We start from the raw sequence: 19,832 nt of genomic DNA, 5'->3' as shown, positions 1-19,832 counted from the left end.
TTTGCGAATGTTGAACCAGCCTTGCATCCCAGGGATGAAGCCCACTTGATCATGGTGGATAAGCTTTTTGATGTGCTGCTGAATCCGGTTTGCCAGTATTTTATTGAGGATTTTTGCATCGATGTTCATCAGGGATATTGGTCTAAAATTCTCTCTTTTTGTTGTGTCTCTGCCAGGCTTTGGTATCAGGATGATGTTGGCCTCATAAAAAGAGTTAGGGAGGATTCCCTCTTTTTCTATTGATTGAAATAGTTTCAGAAGGAATGGTACCAGCTCCTCCTTGTACCTCTGGTAGAATTCAGCTGTGAATCCATCTGGTCCTGGACTTTTTTTCGTGGGTAGGCTATTAATTGTTGCCTCAATTTCAGAGCCTGCTATTGGTCTATTCAGGGATTCAACTTCTTCCTGGTTTAGTCTTGGGAGAGTGTAAGTGTCCAGGAAATTATCCATTTCTTCTAGATTTTCTAGTTGATTTGCGTAGAGGCATTTATAGTATTCTCTGATGGTTGTTTGTATTTCTGTGGGGTCGGTGGTGATATCCTCTTTATCATTTTTTATTGCGTCTATTTGATTCCTCTCTCTTTTCTTCTTTATTAGTCTAGCTAGCGGTCTGTCAATTTTGTTGATCTTTTCAAAAAACCAACTCCTGGATTCATTGGTTTTTTGGAGGGTTTTTTGTGTCTCTATCTCCTTCAGTTCTGCTCTGATCTTAGTTATTTCTTGCCTTCTGCTAGCTTTTGAATGTGTTTGCTCTTGCCTCTCTAGTTCTTTTAATTGTGATGTTAGAGTGTCCATTTTAGATCTCTCCTGCTTTCTCTTGTGGGCATTTAGTGCTATAAATTTCCCTCTACACACTGCTTTAAATGTGTCCCAGAGATTCTGGTATGTTGTATCTTTGTTCTCATTGGTTTCAAAGAACATCTTTATTTCTGCTTTCATTTCGTTATGTACCCAGTAGTCATTCAGGAGCAGGTTGTTCAGTTTCCATGTAGTTGAGCGGTTTTGATTGAGTTTCTTAGTCCTGAGTTCTAGTTTGATTGCACTGTGGTCTTAGAGACAGTTTGTTATAATTTCTGTTCTTGTACATTTGCTGAGGAGTGCTTTACTTCCAATTATGTGGTCAATTTTGGAATAAGTGCGATGTGGTGCTGAGAAGAATGTATATTCTGTTGATTTGGGGTGGAGAGTTCTATAGATAACCCTAGAAGAAAATCTAGGTAGTACCATTCAGGACATAGGCATGGGCAAGGACTTCATGTCTAAAACACCAAAAGCAACGGCAGCAAAAGCAAAAATTGACACATGGGATCTAATTAAACTAAAGAGCTTTTGCACAGCTAAAGAAACTACCATCAGAGTGAACAGGCAACCTACAGAATGGGAAAAAATTTTTGCAACCTACTCATCTGACAAAGGGCTAATATCCAGAATCTACCAAGAACTCAAACAAATATACAAGAAAAAAACAACCCCATCAAAAAGTGGGCAAAGGATATGAACAGACATCTCTCAAAAGAAGACATCCATACAGCCAACAGACACATGAAAAAATGCTCATCATCACTGGCCATCAGAGAAATGCAAATCAAAACCACAATGAGATACCATCTCACACCAGTTAGAATGGCAATCATTAAGAAGTCAGGAAACAACAGGTGTTGGAGAGGATGTGGAGAAATAGGAACACTTTTACACTGTTGGTGGGATTGTAAACTAGTTCAACCATTATGGAAAACAGTATGGCGATTCCTCAAGGATCTAGAACTAGATGTACCATATGACCCAGCCATCCCACTACTGGGTATATACCCAAAGGATTATAAATTACTCTACTACAAAGATACATGCACATGTATGTTTATTGCGGCACTATTCACAATAGCAAAGACCTGGAATCAACCCAAATGTCCATCTGTGACAGACTGGATTAAGAAAATGTGGCACATATACACCATGGAATACTATGCAGCCATCAAAAAGGATGAGTTTGCGTCCTTTGTAGGGACATGGATGCAGCTGGAAACCATCATTCTTAGCAAACTATCACAAGAAGAGAAAACCAAACACCGCATGTTCTCACTCATAGGTGGGAACTGAACAATGAGATCACTTGGACTCGGGAAGGGGAACATCACACACTGGGGCCTATCATGGGGAGGGGGGAGGAGGGAGGGATTGCATTGGGGAGTTATACATGATATAAACGTCATGCACATGTACCCTAGAACTTAAAGTATAATAAAAATAAAAAAAAAAAAAGAAAACCTTATCTTTTTTATTTCAGTTTTTGAATAATATGGATACTAAAAATATTTTCTTTTTCACGAAGCATACATGAAACTTAATAAAAATAAAATTATCAAAGTGGAGACTATGAATCTGAAAGAGGAACTTTCACTTAAATAATTAATTTTCATCTTTGCACCTGAGCAAAGATTAAAATTGTATGCCTAAAATGTGAATCTTAATCTCAGATCTTGTCTGATTCTTTCAGCAAACTTTCCGTGTAGGTTAACGAACATTGTTGAATGCATTGAATCCATTGATGGTGGGACAAAATCCTCTCCTTGGTATTTTTCCTTCTCTGAGTTTTCTAGGTTTTGCTCTGTTATATCTGCTATATCCTCTGTGTATATTTGGGAACCCTGGGAGCAAATTCTGTTTTCGAGCTTACAAAAAATCAAGACTCAAACGATTTAATACATATAAATTGTGTAGTGCCATATACTGAGGCTAAGACTTCTTTTAGATAGTCTATTATTTTTATTTGACTAAGTAGCCTATCATTTGTAAGATTTATTTTTCTTGAAAAATAAAAAATAAATGTGTCAACCAGTAAATTCCTTTCAATTCTGTTCCCCCTGTGTCTTACTCATTTTAGGCTGCTATAACAAATTTCCATAGATTAGGTGGCTTATAAACAGCAGAAATTTATCTTTCACAGTTGTGGAGGGTGGATGTCCAAGATAGGGTGACAGCATGGTTGGATTCTGGTGAGCACCTTCTTCCAGGTTGCTAAGACTGACTTCTTGTACACGCACATGGCAGAAAAGAGCTAGCTAGCTCTCTAGCCTCTTACAAGGGTACTGTTCTCCCTTATAGGAAGGTCATGAGGACTTCTCCCTTCTGACGTAATTACCTTCCAAAAGACCCATTTCCAAATACCATAGGATTAGCTGAACTCTAATACATTGGGATTAGGGTTTCAATATTTAAACTGGGTATGGGGAGCATATACATTCAGTCCATAAAATCCTCCAAAGAAAATAACGGCTAACATTTTAGTAGATATCTACCTAGATAAATTTACTTGCATTATCAAATTTGTCTATATATGTATGTATACATATGGATTTGTATGTCCTGGAGGACTTTCAATGCCAGTTTATCTAAAGTATCATTTATTTTAACTGCTATAAGCTATTTTATGGTCTATTGGTGCTGCTCTGAACATTAAGATGTGTGAATATGTACAGTCATGTGTGTTTATTTCAGCAAAAGAGAAATCTAAGAAATGGAATTCTTAGGTAAACATTCTTTTATAGTTGCCTCCTTATTCATTTCTATCATAGGTAAGTCATTATTTTGACTGCCACTTCTTTCCCTTGTTCACTTTTCCAATCAATGCCTCCTGACCATGATGCTAAATTATATAGTGGTGTATCTGTTAGAACTTGATACCTAGAAAATTTATTTTTGCCTGACTTTCAACCCCTCGTGGAATATAAAATAAATATTTCAAGTGGTTCTCGTGTTGCAATTACTATTATTCTCTTAATCATCAATTGACTTGAGACAAAACTAAAGAAATGGTCATCCAAAGTATAAACTTGCTTATCCAGATGAGTAGAAGCGAGGCAGGAGCCACACACAAAAGTATTGGAGTTTTCTTTCTATTCCTATTGCCACCGCCACTGTTATGCCTGGTTATAATAACACTACTATAAACATGAAGGTGTGGATTAGTAAAATGAGCCATGGTGATATGGTTTGACTGTGTCCCCACCCAAATCTCATCTTGAATTGTAGCTCCCATAATTCCCATGTGTTGTGGGAGGGTCCTGGTGGGAGATGATTGAATCATGGGAGAGGTTTCCCTCATACTGTTCTCAAGTAGTAAATAAGTCTCATGAGATCTGAAATCTGAATGGTTTTATAAATGGGAGTTTCCCTGCACAAGCTCTCTTCTCTTGTCTGCTGCCATGTGAGACATGCCTTTCACTTTCTGCCATGATTGTGAGTCCTCCCTAGCCATGTGGAACTATAAGTCCAATTAAACCTCTTTCTTTTGTAAATTTCCCAGTCTTGGGTATGTGTTTGTCAACAGAATGAAAATGGACTAATACACATGGAGAGATATGTCTGTCTGAAAATAGTCTATGGTACCTAGAACCAGTTAGTTTACTTTTGACAGTCTATCCCATTTAAGTTTTCATAAGAAAATGGACTAATACACATAGAGAGAGATGTCTGTCTGAAAATAGTCTATGGTACCTAGAACGAGTTACTTTACTTTTGACAGTCTATCCCATTTAAGTTTTCATAAGTATAGAAAACCACATGCACAAAAATGTCCAAAACAACATTGTAAATCACTTAAAAGACTCTATGGGAATGGTTAAATAAACTGATATATACCCTCAATGGTAGAGTATGAATTTATTAAAAATCACTAATGACAATTATGAGAAACATGGGAAATATTTGTTAAATGAACAATCAAAATTATACCAAAACTATAAAATCCCAATCTGCCTAAACATTTGGAGGAAACGAAAGACAACATAAGTAAAATTACCAAGAGTGACTATAGGTAGTATGATGAGGCACTGTGGGGCTTTGTCTTTGTGTGCCTTTCAAGGAAACTGTATTTGTTTTATAACAAAATGTACAATAATAAATAGAATGTGCCTTTGAATTATATTGCCATAGAATGTCTCTGACATTGAGAAGCAGCAAAAAATGTACTTCCCAAACAGTATCTTCTGAGTTTTTATTAAGAATAATATGACTTTCTATTCATGCTAAATATTTAGTTCATAGTGAAGTCATTTAATTTATTTACTAAATGTGATACTTGTCAGACAGGTGGGATAGCAATAAAATATGAAAAGCAGATTTGTTCTATAAAAATGAAATATGAGATGAAGCAATATGAGTATTTTATATTTTCTTTGCTAATTAGAATATTGTATGTTTCTGTGAAACACATTTATAAAAATTTACTGAAAAAAATGGATTATGTTTGGTGTATTAGTTCATTTTCATACTGCTATAAAGAAATACCTGGCTGGGCGTGGTGACTTATGCCTGTAATCCCAGCACTTTGGGAGGCCAAGGTGGGCAGATCACAAGGTCAGGAGATTGAGACCATCCTGTCTAACGTGGTGAAACCCCATCTCTACTAGAAACACAAAAAATTAGCTGGACTTGGTGGCGTGCACCTGTAGTCCCAGCTACTTGGGAGCCTGAGGCAGGAGAATCGCTTGAACCCAGGAGCAGAGGTTGAAGTGAGCCGAGTTCACGCCACTGCAGTCCAACCTGGATGACAGAGGGAGACTCGTCTCAAAAACAAACAAAAAAACTACCAAAGACTGGGTAATTTATAAAGAAAAACAGTTTAATTTTGTACCTTAAACTAAAATTAGTGCTGGCACCAGTCATCAGGTTGGGTATATTTCAGGAAATTCCCAAGGTTGGGAAAAGACCAAACCTAACCTTATTGGCTTCTCTTATGCACCCTCCTCTGAGCATTCTCTGTTCCAAAGGGGCAGAATTGCATGTAATAAAGTCAATTTGGGTTCATCTTTTCAGTTGCCTATGCCACAGGCTGTTACACTGAGGATGGTAGAATAGACAAGGTTAGAGCCCTGTGCCTGTGGAACACTAGAGTGTCCAGAGTCCTAGAAGGACTCTAAAGCAACTCACTAGTTATAGTTATAAGACCATATATTTGACTAGATTCAGACACACTAGAAGCTTCCTGAATTTTTATAAGAAATCTGTATCCAAAGAAATGCTAGTCCTGGTAACAGCCTGAGACTGTTCAATCCATCAGGCAAGTTCTGAGGTTTACCATCTCTGACAAAATGAGCTGATAACTATGGCTCCTAGAAATGGCTTTCTCCACAATACTTTTCTCAGTATGGCCATGGGGGAAAATGAACAAGAGACAGCTCTTCAGAAAGCAGAAACTTGGGCTATCCAGGAACTTGTTATCTTCCCAAACCTGGAAACCTCTACTTTCCTATGCTAGGAACATCGACTATGAGGGTGTTATGGACCAGGGATGACTTTGGATTGCTTTTCATTTACTCCTTTGCTGTCATTCTCTGTCATTGTTGCTATTGTGTTTTTTCTCTACCACTGATTGATGTGTGAATGTGAAGAGATAGTTACCTTATCATTTAGTTACAGTGCCCTGGGGTCTTTAGTTACAGACCCCAGATCTTTGAGATGAGAAACTGATGCTCTGACTGTAAAGAACTTGAACTTTGAAATAGAAGTAGTCATTTTTAGACTTGAGTCAGCCCTTGTGATTTAATATTTTCTGTTACTCAAAACACAAAGATTTTTACAGATAGATGTTTCTTGGGCCTTTGCAGAAAGTAGCTTAACTGCATTTTTGTTACTTCCCCAACTTAGTGACATTGGCACATTCTATGAGGGTACACTCAAAGTGGAGGGGCACAGATTAGGTAAAAGAAATAAAGAAAGATAAGATGATGATAAACTTGACACAAGTCACAATTAAACTTTGGGTGGATTCTAACTGATTGATTAAAATTGCTGTGGGTGAGCAGTGCCTCAAAGTGAGAATTGGGGAGCCAGGGCTGAGAACTTGGTTATGAAGAAAACAAATATGGTTTTTTGGACTCCAGTTTCTCTTATTATAATAAGATTGTGTAGATGCTCTGTACAGACCTATCTAGGTTCCTGGTTCTTAATTTATTTTGTTGAGGTTAACACTGGAGTTTTGCTTTGGATAATTTATGAAATATTTCACTTATTTTAACACTTTGGATACAAAGCCCCTTTGTAACAATGGACCAAGATGTTATTATAGGATGCTCTTGAAATGATGTTTACAAACTATGGTGACAATCTATACTTTTGTGATTTTAAATGTTCATTTTCTGTTAAGGAATTTTGCTGTGGCTTATTTACCAATACCCCCAGCCCTCTCCAAATTCCTGATAAACCTTTTTGTATTTCATAAACTTTACTAATTAAAATTATTAGTAAAATTATTACTATTAAAATTATATAATAGTTGATATAGTTTCTCTAGGACAAAATATTTTTCTTATCCCTATTAATGCTGCCTAGCATCAATTAGTTGGGTAGTTATAGAACGATGTTAAATAGTGTATTTCAGCCAGATGCAAAGAGATATTTTATAAAGCAAATGTAGAGTATGTATTACATATGTTTTTATTTATTGCTCACTGATGTTTACCAACCTTTCTAGCAATTATATGTTAGGTTTATAAATTTAGAAATAAATATTGATATAGTTATGATGGTTCTGTTGCTCATTATAGATTAATTACATTGCTTATATGTATATATATGAACTGTATATTAAACAACTTAAAAATCTGTAACCTATTTACTGTTAAAACATTGTATTTAAGAAACAGTTTTGGCAATGCGGGCTCTTTTTAAAGTTCATATGAAACCAGAAAAGAGCCCGCGTTGCCAAAATTGTTTCTTAAATACAATGTTTTAACAGTAAATAGGTTACCGGTTTTTAAGCTGTTTAATATACAGTTCATATATATATATATACATATAAACAATGTAATTAATCTATAATACCCAAAGGATCATAAATCATGCTGCTATAAATACACATGCAGACGTATGTTTATTGCGGCACTATTCACAATAGCAAAAACTTGGAATCAACCCAAATGTCCATCAGTGACAGACTGGATTAAGAAAATGTGGCACATGTATACCATGGAATACTACGCAGCCATAAAAAAGGATGAGTTTGTGTCCTTTGTAGGGACATGGATACAGCTGGAAACCATCATTCTCAGCAAACTATTTCAAGAACAGAAAACCAAACACCACGTGTTCTCACTCATAGGTGGGAATTGAACAATGAGATCACTTGGACACGGGAACAGGAACATCACACACCGGAGCCTATTGGGGGGAGGGGGAGGGGGTGAGATAACATTAGGAGATATACCTAATGTAAATGACGAGTTAATGGGTGCAGCACACCAACATGGCACATATATACATATGTAACAAACCTGCACATTGTGCACATGTACCCTAGAACTTAAAGTATAATAAAAAAAGAAACAATTTATAATTGTTGAAGAATATAGTACTTTTTTGTTTCCTTATTTTCAGTATTTATAATATCACCAAATATTTCTATTTTAAAGCATAAAAGTGTCTTAGAGGCTGTTATATATGTAGAGAAAAATAATTACACATATGTTGTGAAATATCCTTGAATTAATTTAATAATTTATGCTGTTTTTGTTTTTGTTTTTGTTTTGAGACGGAGTCTCGCTCTGTCGCCCAGGCTGGATTGCAATGGCGCGATCTCGGCTTACTGCAAGCTCCGCCTCCCGGGTTCACGCCATTATCCTGCCTCAGCCTCCCTAGTAGTAGAGACGGGGTTTCACCGTGTTAGCCAGGATGGTCTCGATCTCCTGACCTCGTGACCCGCCCGTCTTGGCCTCCCAAAGTGCTGGTATTACAGGCGTGAGCCACCGCTCCTGGCCTATGCTGTTTTTTAAGTAGAGAAAAGCGCTGTTATTTTCAAAGAGAATGTGATTTTGAAAACAAATATACTCTGACAGGATGATTTGGATTATAGCAGTGAAAATAATCAATTTCATGTCATTAGGTTTGTGTTTTTGTTTTGCTGTACTTGATACTACGTATGTGTTTTGTTTACGCCTTGAAGCTAGAGATTTGATAAATGAGTCACATAAAGAATAATAAAATTAAATAATTTGACCTGTTTAACATCATGAATATATTCTTTGACCTCTTCAATTTGATTGTGGTGATAGCTAATGAATGATAAAACAGATTCTAATCTTATTAGAACATTTTAATGAACACTGATTATAGATATGGATGTATTTTAAATTTATTTGGAAAGGAAGTATGTTTTCAAGGGTTTATAATTAGTATTTAATTTTTTTCCTAAGAAAAAGTCCTAAATACATTTTCTTAAAATAATTACATTGTATCACATTTCAGTGGCACATATAAAATAAAAATGGTTTAATCATATAGTTGGTTTTTAAAATTTTCAATAAAAATAAAAATTAGAATTTTAAAAATTTTGACTGTAGTAAAGATCAAAACCTAAGGAAAAAATATTATAAATTTAAAGTCTTCATCTTTATATAATGGCTTTTTTACAAACATTGTACCTAAAATTACAATGAAGCTTTTCTAATCACGTGTATCGCATCTATTTGCCATTCTGTGAAACACACAATCATAAAAGATTTTCCGTTTTATATAAAAGCACAAGAATAAGGCACCATAGCAGCTTGGAGATATAAGTTTAGCCATCTTAGTCACATACATCTTTGATTTTTTAATGAAATATTAGTTTTATGAATGTTTTGATTTTGACTTTCATTAGATAGCACATGTAGACATAATTCCAATAAGCTATATTTATATTTTATGAAGGACTTCTTTCCTTAAATATTTACCATAGAATTTGTGGCTTTCTGTTTTTCTTGACAAAAAGCTGACTATAACAATTGGAGAACTGGCATTTCACAGTGAAACTTCAGTCAATTCCAGAATAAAATTGTAGAAAATATTGTTAGATGAATATATTCCATTGTATGATTTTGGAATTAATGAACAACATAATGCTTGCCACAAATGCATGTAATGACATTAGAGAAATTAGCAACCACTTATGCCTACATCAATAAAACTACCATTACATTATCTGTGAAGGATAGCATCTTATTAAAAAAGTGTAGCAAATACACTCATGTATTTGTTGCTTATGTTGTTATATATTATAACTTAACATTTTGACTCTCTCAAGTAAGTTTTCTTACTAATTAAGAGTTATAGAAAATATAGTGTTATCTATTTTTTAAATTGTATCTATATTTCTGGTTCCTGGCCCTAGCTGTGTATTAGAATTACCAAAAGGGCTTTTAACAAATTCTGATGCCTGGGTCCCACCACAAACCAATTAAATCAGAATGTCTCAGAGTAGGATTGAGCAATAGAATTTGTTTCTCGAATTATCCTGGTAATTCTAACATGCAATTTGGGTTGAGGACCTCTTGTCTGTGTGGTACAAGAATATATACAAAACTATCATAGCATACCACTGAAATAAAATTTTATTTATCTCCATGACTTATAGAGTTCTAACAAACCTAGTAAATTAGGAAAAAACCTTTTCTTGACTTACAACCTTATGATGTTATTGCTGATGCTCAGAAAACATAGATTTCTTCATTCAAATACATGTTAAAATGAATGTAATGTAACAAAATGTAATGGATTTTCCATTCTTTGGAAAATCATCTGCTGACATAAATGAACATCATGATTGGTTGACTATAACTAAGAAAAGACTTCTGCAAACACCGTTGTGTGTTTTTTACTGCACAAATGTATGCCACAGTGTATCAGTTTCCTGTTGCTGCTGTAACTAATTGCCACAAACCTAGTGACTTCAAACAACAGATTTATTATTTTATAGTTCTGGGAGGTCACAAGTACTAAAATCCAGGGTGTCAGCCAGGTTGCATTCCTTCTGGGGTCTCTAGTGAAGGATTCCATACCTTATTTTCCTGGATTCTCAAGGCTGCCTGCATTACTTTGCTTGTGACCCTTTCCTCTATCTGCAAAGCACAAGACTCCAGTCTCTGCCTCTGTTGTTACACCTCTCTCTCTCTTAGCCATCTACTTCCCTTTTTTAAGGAATCTTGTGATTATGTTGACCCCACTCAGGTAGAGATAACCCAGGATAACCTTCTCATTTCAAGATTTTTAACTTAATCATACCTGTAAAACTTCTTTTGCTATGCATGACAACACTTTCACGGGTTCTAGAATTTGTGAATGGACATCTTTAGAAAGGCTTTATTTTGTCTATCATTTATAAAATTGAGCTACTTTTTAAAAATGCAGCATTTTAAATTTTTCATAGCATAGGATGCCTGTGAAGAATAGAACAAAAAGAAATTTCAGTGCTAGAGTTTCAGAGAACAGGACAGTGCAAACAATACTTGATACTTGTTAAGAAAACTATAAAATATATTGACACGTTTGAATTATGTAAAAATATTTTAGCTCATTATTCTGTATTACTTTTCTGATTGCTTTACCATGCAATTAGAATTTGATTTTATTACATAATGTCTAAATTGAGATAAGACTTGGGTGTGCCTGAAACACTCCCAAGGCATACACTGTTTGCTCTATTTCTTTATCTCTCCATGTTTTCGTATTTCTTGTCAGTAAATAGAGACTCAACCAAATTTATGGGGGTTTGATACTGAAGCAATGAAGTGCACTCAATGTTTTTCACACAGGGATAGGAACATAATAGAGACATAACTTAATACTTGCTGTTAGTATAGTAGATTTATCTCTTAAAAATGCTCATGTTGACACTGTTAACATTTAATTATTGTCTGACTTGGTAGATTTATGTATCTTCTATATATTCATTTAATGTTTTTGTGTATCCATATTCTTAAGATCCTGAGGTAGCCATAGTGATATAAAAATAAGTCACTGATGCTCTGCCCTCAACTGAATAGATAATATCCTATTTAGCGAGGAAACTTAAAAGCAGTCTAAGAGAGATACAGAGAAATGATTTTAGTTTGATTATAATGTATAAATACTACATTTCTTTCTTGAAACTGAACCAACGTGGTTTATCCCACAATTTCTCAGTAATTCATGTAAAACTTTGTGCGGGCATAAATGTTTTCTTTCATCTTAATCTTTTACTAATTCTTTATTTTAAATTCTGAAGCATTACAGACATAAATTTTCAGAAGTTCTGCTTAACAACTGTACTTCATCTGGTATTGGAATCACTAATAACCCACTTTTACCAATCTCCAGATGCCAGCAGATGAATCACAGTAATTGCTGTACGGTCCTTTGTGTATGTCACTTCCATCTGTCACTGTCCTGCGATACATCTGACTGAGTTAGGACCAAAGTCTTACAAGTAAGCACTCCCCCTGTAAATTCAGCATCCAGAACTCTCTATCAATCAGGAAAAGATCACATAGTTGCCTTTAAAAAATATTCCAGAGTCTTAAATTCTAGTCAAACTTGATATTTTTCCCTTTTCTTTTCCTTCTTGTAGACAACAGCCAAGAAATCTTCATTAATCTCCTTGCTGTTTATTGAAGCTATCTTCTTCCTCTTGATTTTCTGGAAAAAGTTGGTACAGAGGGTGTACAGAAAGATAAAAATAGAATTTGCTTAAGAATTCTCAAGCTTGGAAGAACCACAGTGGTTATAGTAGGCTCACAGAAATTCCAGAGGGAAAATAGCCATCCATTTGGTGGCCTATGTAAGAAGATAGTTGGTTTTATAAAATGATAATATATGTAGTTGTTGCTGTTTGCTCCTGTGTACTTCTATTTAAAAAGAAAACTGGAACTGTGAAGAAAAATGTTAATTAGAATATTTTATTTCTAGAGAATTTTTTCCCCACAATTAATTGCTCTTCGTACTATAACAAGATGTCTTAGAAATAGTAAAAATAAAAATAATTCCTCTTGGTATTTTTATTATTTTCCTTCAAACTTTTTAATTTTGTATAGTGCTTGGTAGAAACATATATGTACGTTCTTTTCTACTCTGAGTTATTACATTTATTGTCTTCATCTACATGGAGATGACCCCCAGGTGAATATCTCCAATCCTACCTGATTATCTGATCTCCACAACCTTGACTGTAACTGTTTCACAAAATTACGATTCTGTATGTTGCACCGTTTTATCAAAAGTTGAATTAATGAATTTATATCAAATAGGACATATTATATACTTCATTCCTTTTCATTTATTTTATATGTAATAATTTTTTTTTTTTTTAGTTTTAAAACTTACATGTAATAATCCACCTATCTAGAGTACTATTCCATTAGTTTCAACAAATGTATTGAGTAACCACCAGCACAACCAGGGTACAAAACAGTTCCCTCACTACAAAAATTCTGTCATCATGTTTCTTTTTGGTCATACTTTCTCCCTACCCCTAAAACCTGCCAACTATTGATTTCTCTTCTGTCCTTATAGTTTTGGCTCTTCAACAATGTCATATAAATGCAATGAAACCATATGTAACTTACTGAGCTGAGTCTCACTTCCTTCACTTAGCATGTGCATTTGAGCTTAATTTGTGTTGCTGCGTATATCAATAGATTTTTCTTAATGCTGAATAGTATTCTTATGGATGTACCATATAATGATTTACTCAACCCATAGGAGGATATTTTGTTTCAAGATTTTGTGACTATAAATAATGCTTGTATAAGCATTCATGTTCAGTTATTAAATATTTTATATGATCATATGTTTCCATTTTTCTAGAGTAAGCACTTGGGAGGGTCAGTGGAGAATAATATGAAAAGTGCACATTTAACTTTGGGAAAACATTTTTGCCAGATATGGTGGTGCATGCCTATATTCCCAGCTACTGCAGAGGCTAAGGTGAGAGGACTACTTGACCCCAGGAGTTAGAGTACAGTGTGAAAAACATAGTGAGAATCCATCTATTAAGAAAAGCTCCTAAACTGTTGTACTTTTTCAGAATAATTTTACTATTTTGCATTATGCTAGAAATGTGTAATTGATAGTTGCTTCATGCCTACAAGAGCACTTACTATTCTTGTTTTTATATTAGTCATTCTCATAGGTGTGTAATGGTACCTCATGTGGTTTCAATTTGTATTTCCCTAAAATTACTACAATTACTAATGACATTGAATATCTCTTTATGTCCTTGTTTGCTATCTATATAGCTACTTTGGGGAATTGCTTTGATTGGTGTCAGAGTTCAGAGGCATTGGGACTGATAAGAAAACATTCAACAAATTTTGAGTGTAGAATGACTCATAGAGTTTAGGAAAAACAATTTCCTCTAGGATATTAAACTGACATTTGGTCTTCTCTCTTTAAATATTTTGTTATTTTAATGGCATTTTTATTACTGAAGAAGATGGTTGGAATCATATTCTCTTAATACAATGTAGCTTTGAAGGGCAGTTGGACTTAAGGTTGTTTACAGAGAACATGGAATATAGAGCTTAATATCTTCAGGATGTATATTGTCTGTAACTTCTTCTAACCACAATTCTTCATAAGAGAAAAAGATTGGCAACTTAGGGGCCTACTATTCCCACAATAAATGAGGAGCTTTGCACCAGTGTCTTTTAAGGCTATATTTAGATATTCATGACTTCTAAATATTTCCACCATTTTCTGAAATTCTTAGTAATGTCATCAATAGGAGAGACATATATACAGTTTAATTTCAGATAAAAGCTCAGAGATCCAATAGAAATACCAAAATCTTTGGTCCTCTGCATTCCATAATAATCTTTTTCAAGCACAATTTATGTTTCCTTTTCCCTGCTTCATTTGTAAAGTTAAATTTCAAAACTTTATATAATTTATACATAATTTGCGTAATTATTAAAACATTGTTTTCTCATTATTGCCACTTTGTAGACTAGCATAGAAACATACTTAAAAGGATAATCTAATGGGGAAAGACAGGAGCGCTTACAAAGCAAACAAAGGTAAGTGTGCAGATTCTGTGCAGAAACAAATTGTTCTCAGAGTTCTCTGGTCCTTCAGTGGTTATAGTCACAGAATCACAAGATGGAGAAGAGTGTGAATCTTTGCATCTGGTATTTTTAACTTTTTCATTAGAGATAAAGAGTGAGCTAGAATAATGCATGCACTTAGAATGGATATTCACTGCCTTTAAAGATTATTTATTTTAAAAACAAGTAATGTATATAAAAATGTAGTTAAAAGTGGAATCACTTTAACGGAAACAAACAGTATATTGAGAGATTGTGACTTTTAATCTACTATATTAATAGTAGTTAATATTTTGCTTATTTTAAGGTAGAATACTTTAGAGAGTACTGTGATTTGGGTTTATATCATGTTTAAAGCTGATCAGTTTAAGTCTTCTAAGCAGCATGCTTTCAAATTTGTCCAGTTTTAAAACTTCTCTTTATGTATATGCATAAATTTGTTTAACTTTAATATTAAGACTTTGCCTCTAAGAACCATTTTCATTGGTTTCCATGGACTGCCTAAAGTACAGTACATTTCCACCGAGCCATATGAGTGTATAACTATGAAGAATTTCCAGATGTTGCTCAAAACCAAACAAAATATCACTCTTTTCTCAGTTGGAGACCTGAGGTATATCTTCTAGTTACTGAAAATAATGTGTGGAAATATTTCCAGGTTAGTTGTTTAACTCTTTCTCTCTAACAAAGAGTAGAATGCAAATTATAGATTATTTTGATCTTAAATTGAGCTGTTTGCTGAATAATGTAAGGGTTCCTTTGAAGTCCTGTTTGGAATATATTAACTGAAATATTTAATTCTTCTAAATAATTCAGAATCCATTGACTTGTCTTTACAGAATTCCATGTAAATATCCATGTGCTACTTTTTAAAAATGGAAGTTTTGACATCTGAGTATTTTGTGGTTGATTCGGTACTTTCTGCCAAAAAAAAAAAAGAAATAGAACTGGGTATTTCCTTTAATTCTGTAACTCAGTTTCCCTGTCTTCATCATTTAATGCTTTTTCATTATGAATATGCTTAAAAGACCAGTGACTATTAATTTGTCATTATTCTTTATTTGGAAGTGGATTTTTTGCAAGGGTCAGCAAACTACACCCATGGGCCAAGTCTTCCATTTGCTTATTTCTCTAACTAATTTTATTAGAATACAGCCAATCTCATTTGCATTGTCTATGGGGTGGCTTTTATGCCACAACAGCAGAATTGAGTAGTTGTGACACACCATATGGTCCACAAATATTAACTGCCTCTTTACAGAAAAGATTTGTTGACCCTGACTTCATAAGATGAAGATTGCCACTCCTGAACCTTGCATTTTCCCCCATCCTTGAGGTTTTTCTAGAACCCAGTTCTATGTTACATCAGGATGATGCTATTGGGCCACCACCTGTTTGCATTGAAAGCATGTTTGCAATGTGTCTTGTAGATGGAATCATAGTTTGTGGCCTTTTTGGTCTGGCTTCTTGTAGTAATTTTTTTTGAAGTGTTTAAAGAAGTCCTTCTTCACAGATCACAAAGGCAATGTATTCTCCTACATTATTGTATATGTTATCATTTATTTACCTTCCACATTTGGAAATTTTAACCTATCAGGAGGCCAATTTTTGTGTTGTTTTAGGTAAGAATTGAGTTTTTTCTCAATATAATGAGCTACTTGTTTCAATGCCATCTATTAATCAGTGTTTTTAAACAAATACGGGTTACATTTTTATTCAGATTGTATTAAATATACAGGCATAGTTTAACTTGTAGATCATGGCTGTTAATATTCTATTCGGTGGCATGGAATATCTCAATCTATTCTCTGTTCCTTATGCTTTTTAAAAGGCTTGTAACCTTTTCTCCATAGGGATCAGTGAATACTTTGTTAACTAATTCCTACGTAGCTTTTTACTTTTGTGAGTGGTCTCTCATTTTATCATATTCTATAAATATTTATTGCTAAATTGGAGTACCATTGATTCTTATAAATTGGTCTTTTATTGGGCATCTTGTTATACTCTCTGATTAGTTTTAACAGTTTATTAGTTTTTCTAAGTGACCCACGTAGTAGGTTGCAAAAAGTAACAATCTTATTCATCCTTCCACATGTTCCATATGTTATTTCATTTTCCTTTCTTATAGCATTGACTAGGACTTGCTCAACTACCTTAAATGTAGGGGTGAAAGTAGAAATACTTGTCATATTCTCTCTCACTAAAAGAATGATTGGTATATTATTATGTATAGTGATTGTTCTAGGTTTAGGTCTCAAACATATAACAATGGAATACTTTTTTCCAGAATACCAATTAGCATATTCCCAGAAGAGGTAGATATGGCACTTGACTAATGAATGTATTCCTAGCCTGCATTAGAATCACCTGGATGAACTTAGTGAAATCTGGGCTTTACCCCTAAATTTTTTATTGAATTGGTCTGGGTTAGGACCCAGGCATCAGCAAGATTCTCAGATAATGCTTACATGCAACTACCTTGATAATCACTGGAGCAGGTCACTAATTAATTTTGAAAGAATACATGTCTAAATTAGTTTAAAATGTTAAATATTGACTACACATTTAAAATTATAGTGATAAAACTGTAGAGAACTGGATTTCTCCAGTTAAAAACAAAGTATGTTTAATGGAATGCTTCATGGGTATCATGGATTTTAATATTTAAGAAGACAGTTTTAGTTTCTTAGGGAGAAAGGCATTCATATAATATTTTGTGTGTGTTGATGGCTTCTTGATACTTAAATTGATTTTTCTTAAAAGATCTGTCCCACCCCAGGATCCCTCATGTTCTATTCAAATGTTCCTAAAATGAGTTAGGATTGAAATTACCATGTTAAGTATCTTGTGCATTACCTACACACCTATTCTAGAACTATTTAAGAATCACATAGGAGAGAGAGGAGTTTCACAGTTCGAATATTTATGATCACCCATGAGTAATTTATGAAAAACACACCCACTAAGAGGTCTTCATTCACGTATATTATCAGCATGCACTTATTCAATACTCCAATATTGGCAACCCTCTGTTTCACCTGACAGACATGACATATAACCAAATGTTATCTCTTCAACACTCATATTCTTGGCTGATTGGACTGTAACTACAGCAAGAAATTTCCTTCTAGACTCCCTGTATTGTAGGACACACTGTTCCTCTGCTCTTTACCATTTTTTCCTTTGCTGCCCAATCCTCATGCCACTTTGCTTTTGACTGTTCCTGCTGTGAGGATGGAGCCCACCCCAGCAGCTGACTGGTAGCTGCACTTTCCCTTCTAGATGCAGACCCAACTTCAGAACAATGAGCATCAAGCTCCTTAGTTTCTACTTTTTACAGTCTTCTTGTATGATTGCAGAGGGGAAATTCCACAATGTCTCTACCGCCTTACCTATGGTGGGCAAGTAATCGGGAAATAATTTCTTGTAATTGCCAAGTAAAGAATATGTAGGAGGTAGAAGAGCAGTCACATTGCTTGTTTGAGGGAGGAAGCAAATAAAGCATGCTTTGGTAAGTGGAGGTGAACCGTAGGGAACTGAAATGACATTATCAATAGAAAATGAGGAAAAATATAGCTACTTGTAGAATAGTTAGCCTTTATTATGTGTCTAAACCACTGGAAAACATTTATACCACAATTATCCAAAGGATTGGTTGAAGAGGGATATCAGTGAGCAAGTGTACCTGTTAAAATGTGTAGTATACTGGAAGTGTCAATGTGCAGAACCTCTGAGAGAAAGCACTTATTTTTAAGAGAAAATGCATTCTTTGTTCCAAACAACTTTTCCTGGAGAAAACTTTTAGATCTATTTAGTGAGTTGGAAAAACTTTGAGTTTAAAAATCAACAAGATACATTCAAAATCGAACAACAGATAGGTAAAAAGTAAGAAAGAGAAACAAGTAGTATAAAAAGATATGTAACGTTTATATTTTGTTGTGTAACTCTTTTAATACGAATTAGCTTTTTAATCATAAAGGGATGAGCAATCAATGTTGAGTTACATAAAAGGTTGGAGAAATATTTTAAATGTTTGCTATACAGGTGCTTCTACTAAGAGATTTAAAAATAATGTCTTTCTGCCAAAAATCTATCATGTAGTAATTTTCACAAGATACTGAGTTCTAATATTTCTCCTCTGGCAGCTCATTTCTAAATTTGCTGATTAATTATGTATAATTTAATCGTTTACTTTCTGCCCTTGGAAAAGAAACAGAAGAAAATTGGCAAATAACCCTGTTAAGGAGCTATGACAGTCAGTTCTATAAATTAAAAAAAAAAAAATCAGATCCTACTTTTAGATTATGGTTTAGACTTCCATATTTTATTTGTTTGTAATCATCTATTTTATTTAGGGCCTAAAAATTCACTTTAATATGTATTAAAACCGCAATTCCTTTTGCACCAACCTAATGATTAATTAGAAATGCTAGCTGCTGGTCACAGAAAAATGTAGAGCTTCCTAAACTCAGTGTATTATAACTACCAGTAATATCTAAATTATTTATAGCTTAATATTAGCTTTTGTGTTCCTCTTCCTTTCCCTTCAGTACAGTGCTTCTTGTTTTCTGGATCTAAGGAGAATTGTTTTCCATTGTCTAAGTAGTCAAAACAACTGTTGTTGGAAATAACTTCATTGTAGCCAGTTGTCCAGAAGAAGTGTATGACTTTCTTTCCTGATATATTCTATGAGAGAAGCACTAGTGAAATGGTGATACAGCATAGCACAAAAAGAACTTCATTTCAAGTACGGTTATGCCTGGGCAACAGAGTCACACAGTGAGTTAGTTGGGCAATGCCTCATTAAATGCATATTTTTTTTCTTGAATTTAAAGCCTTACAATTTCATGCGTAAGCTGCCTACATTCTAGTCTAAAAGCATTCTCCTATGAATACTTAATACTTTGTAAAACGATAAAGCAAGATAACCACTTTACCGGTTTGAGAAATATTCCATTTTGGTACTCACCTTTCTGGCACACAGTTTTAGATTATGATTAG

The 19,832-nt window shown here is 34.3% G+C and overlaps 1 protein-coding gene across 2 annotated transcripts in view; it reads left to right on the top strand.

Annotated features, from left to right (window-relative positions):
• Positions 1 to 19,832, top strand: part of CRPPA (CDP-L-ribitol pyrophosphorylase A) — a 335,076-nt gene that overhangs the window by 226,683 nt on the left and 88,561 nt on the right. The window contains exon 10 of one of the 2 annotated variants that reach the window (XM_033193727.1): positions 13,594 to 13,829. The exons of the other annotated variant lie outside the window; for it this stretch is intronic. Coding sequence (XP_033049618.1) covers positions 13,594 to 13,743 — 150 coding nt within the window. The 3' untranslated portion in view covers positions 13,744 to 13,829. Of the gene's footprint in view, positions 1 to 13,593; positions 13,830 to 19,832 lie in introns of those variants that run through there. 2 annotated transcript variants of the gene reach the window in all.

Source organism: Trachypithecus francoisi, unplaced genomic scaffold, assembly GCF_009764315.1.
Source record: "Trachypithecus francoisi isolate TF-2019V2 unplaced genomic scaffold, Tfra_2.0 Lachesis_group4, whole genome shotgun sequence".
Classification (NCBI taxonomy): Eukaryota; Metazoa; Chordata; class Mammalia; order Primates; family Cercopithecidae; genus Trachypithecus; species Trachypithecus francoisi.
This window is presented reverse-complemented; position numbering and strand designations above follow the sequence as displayed.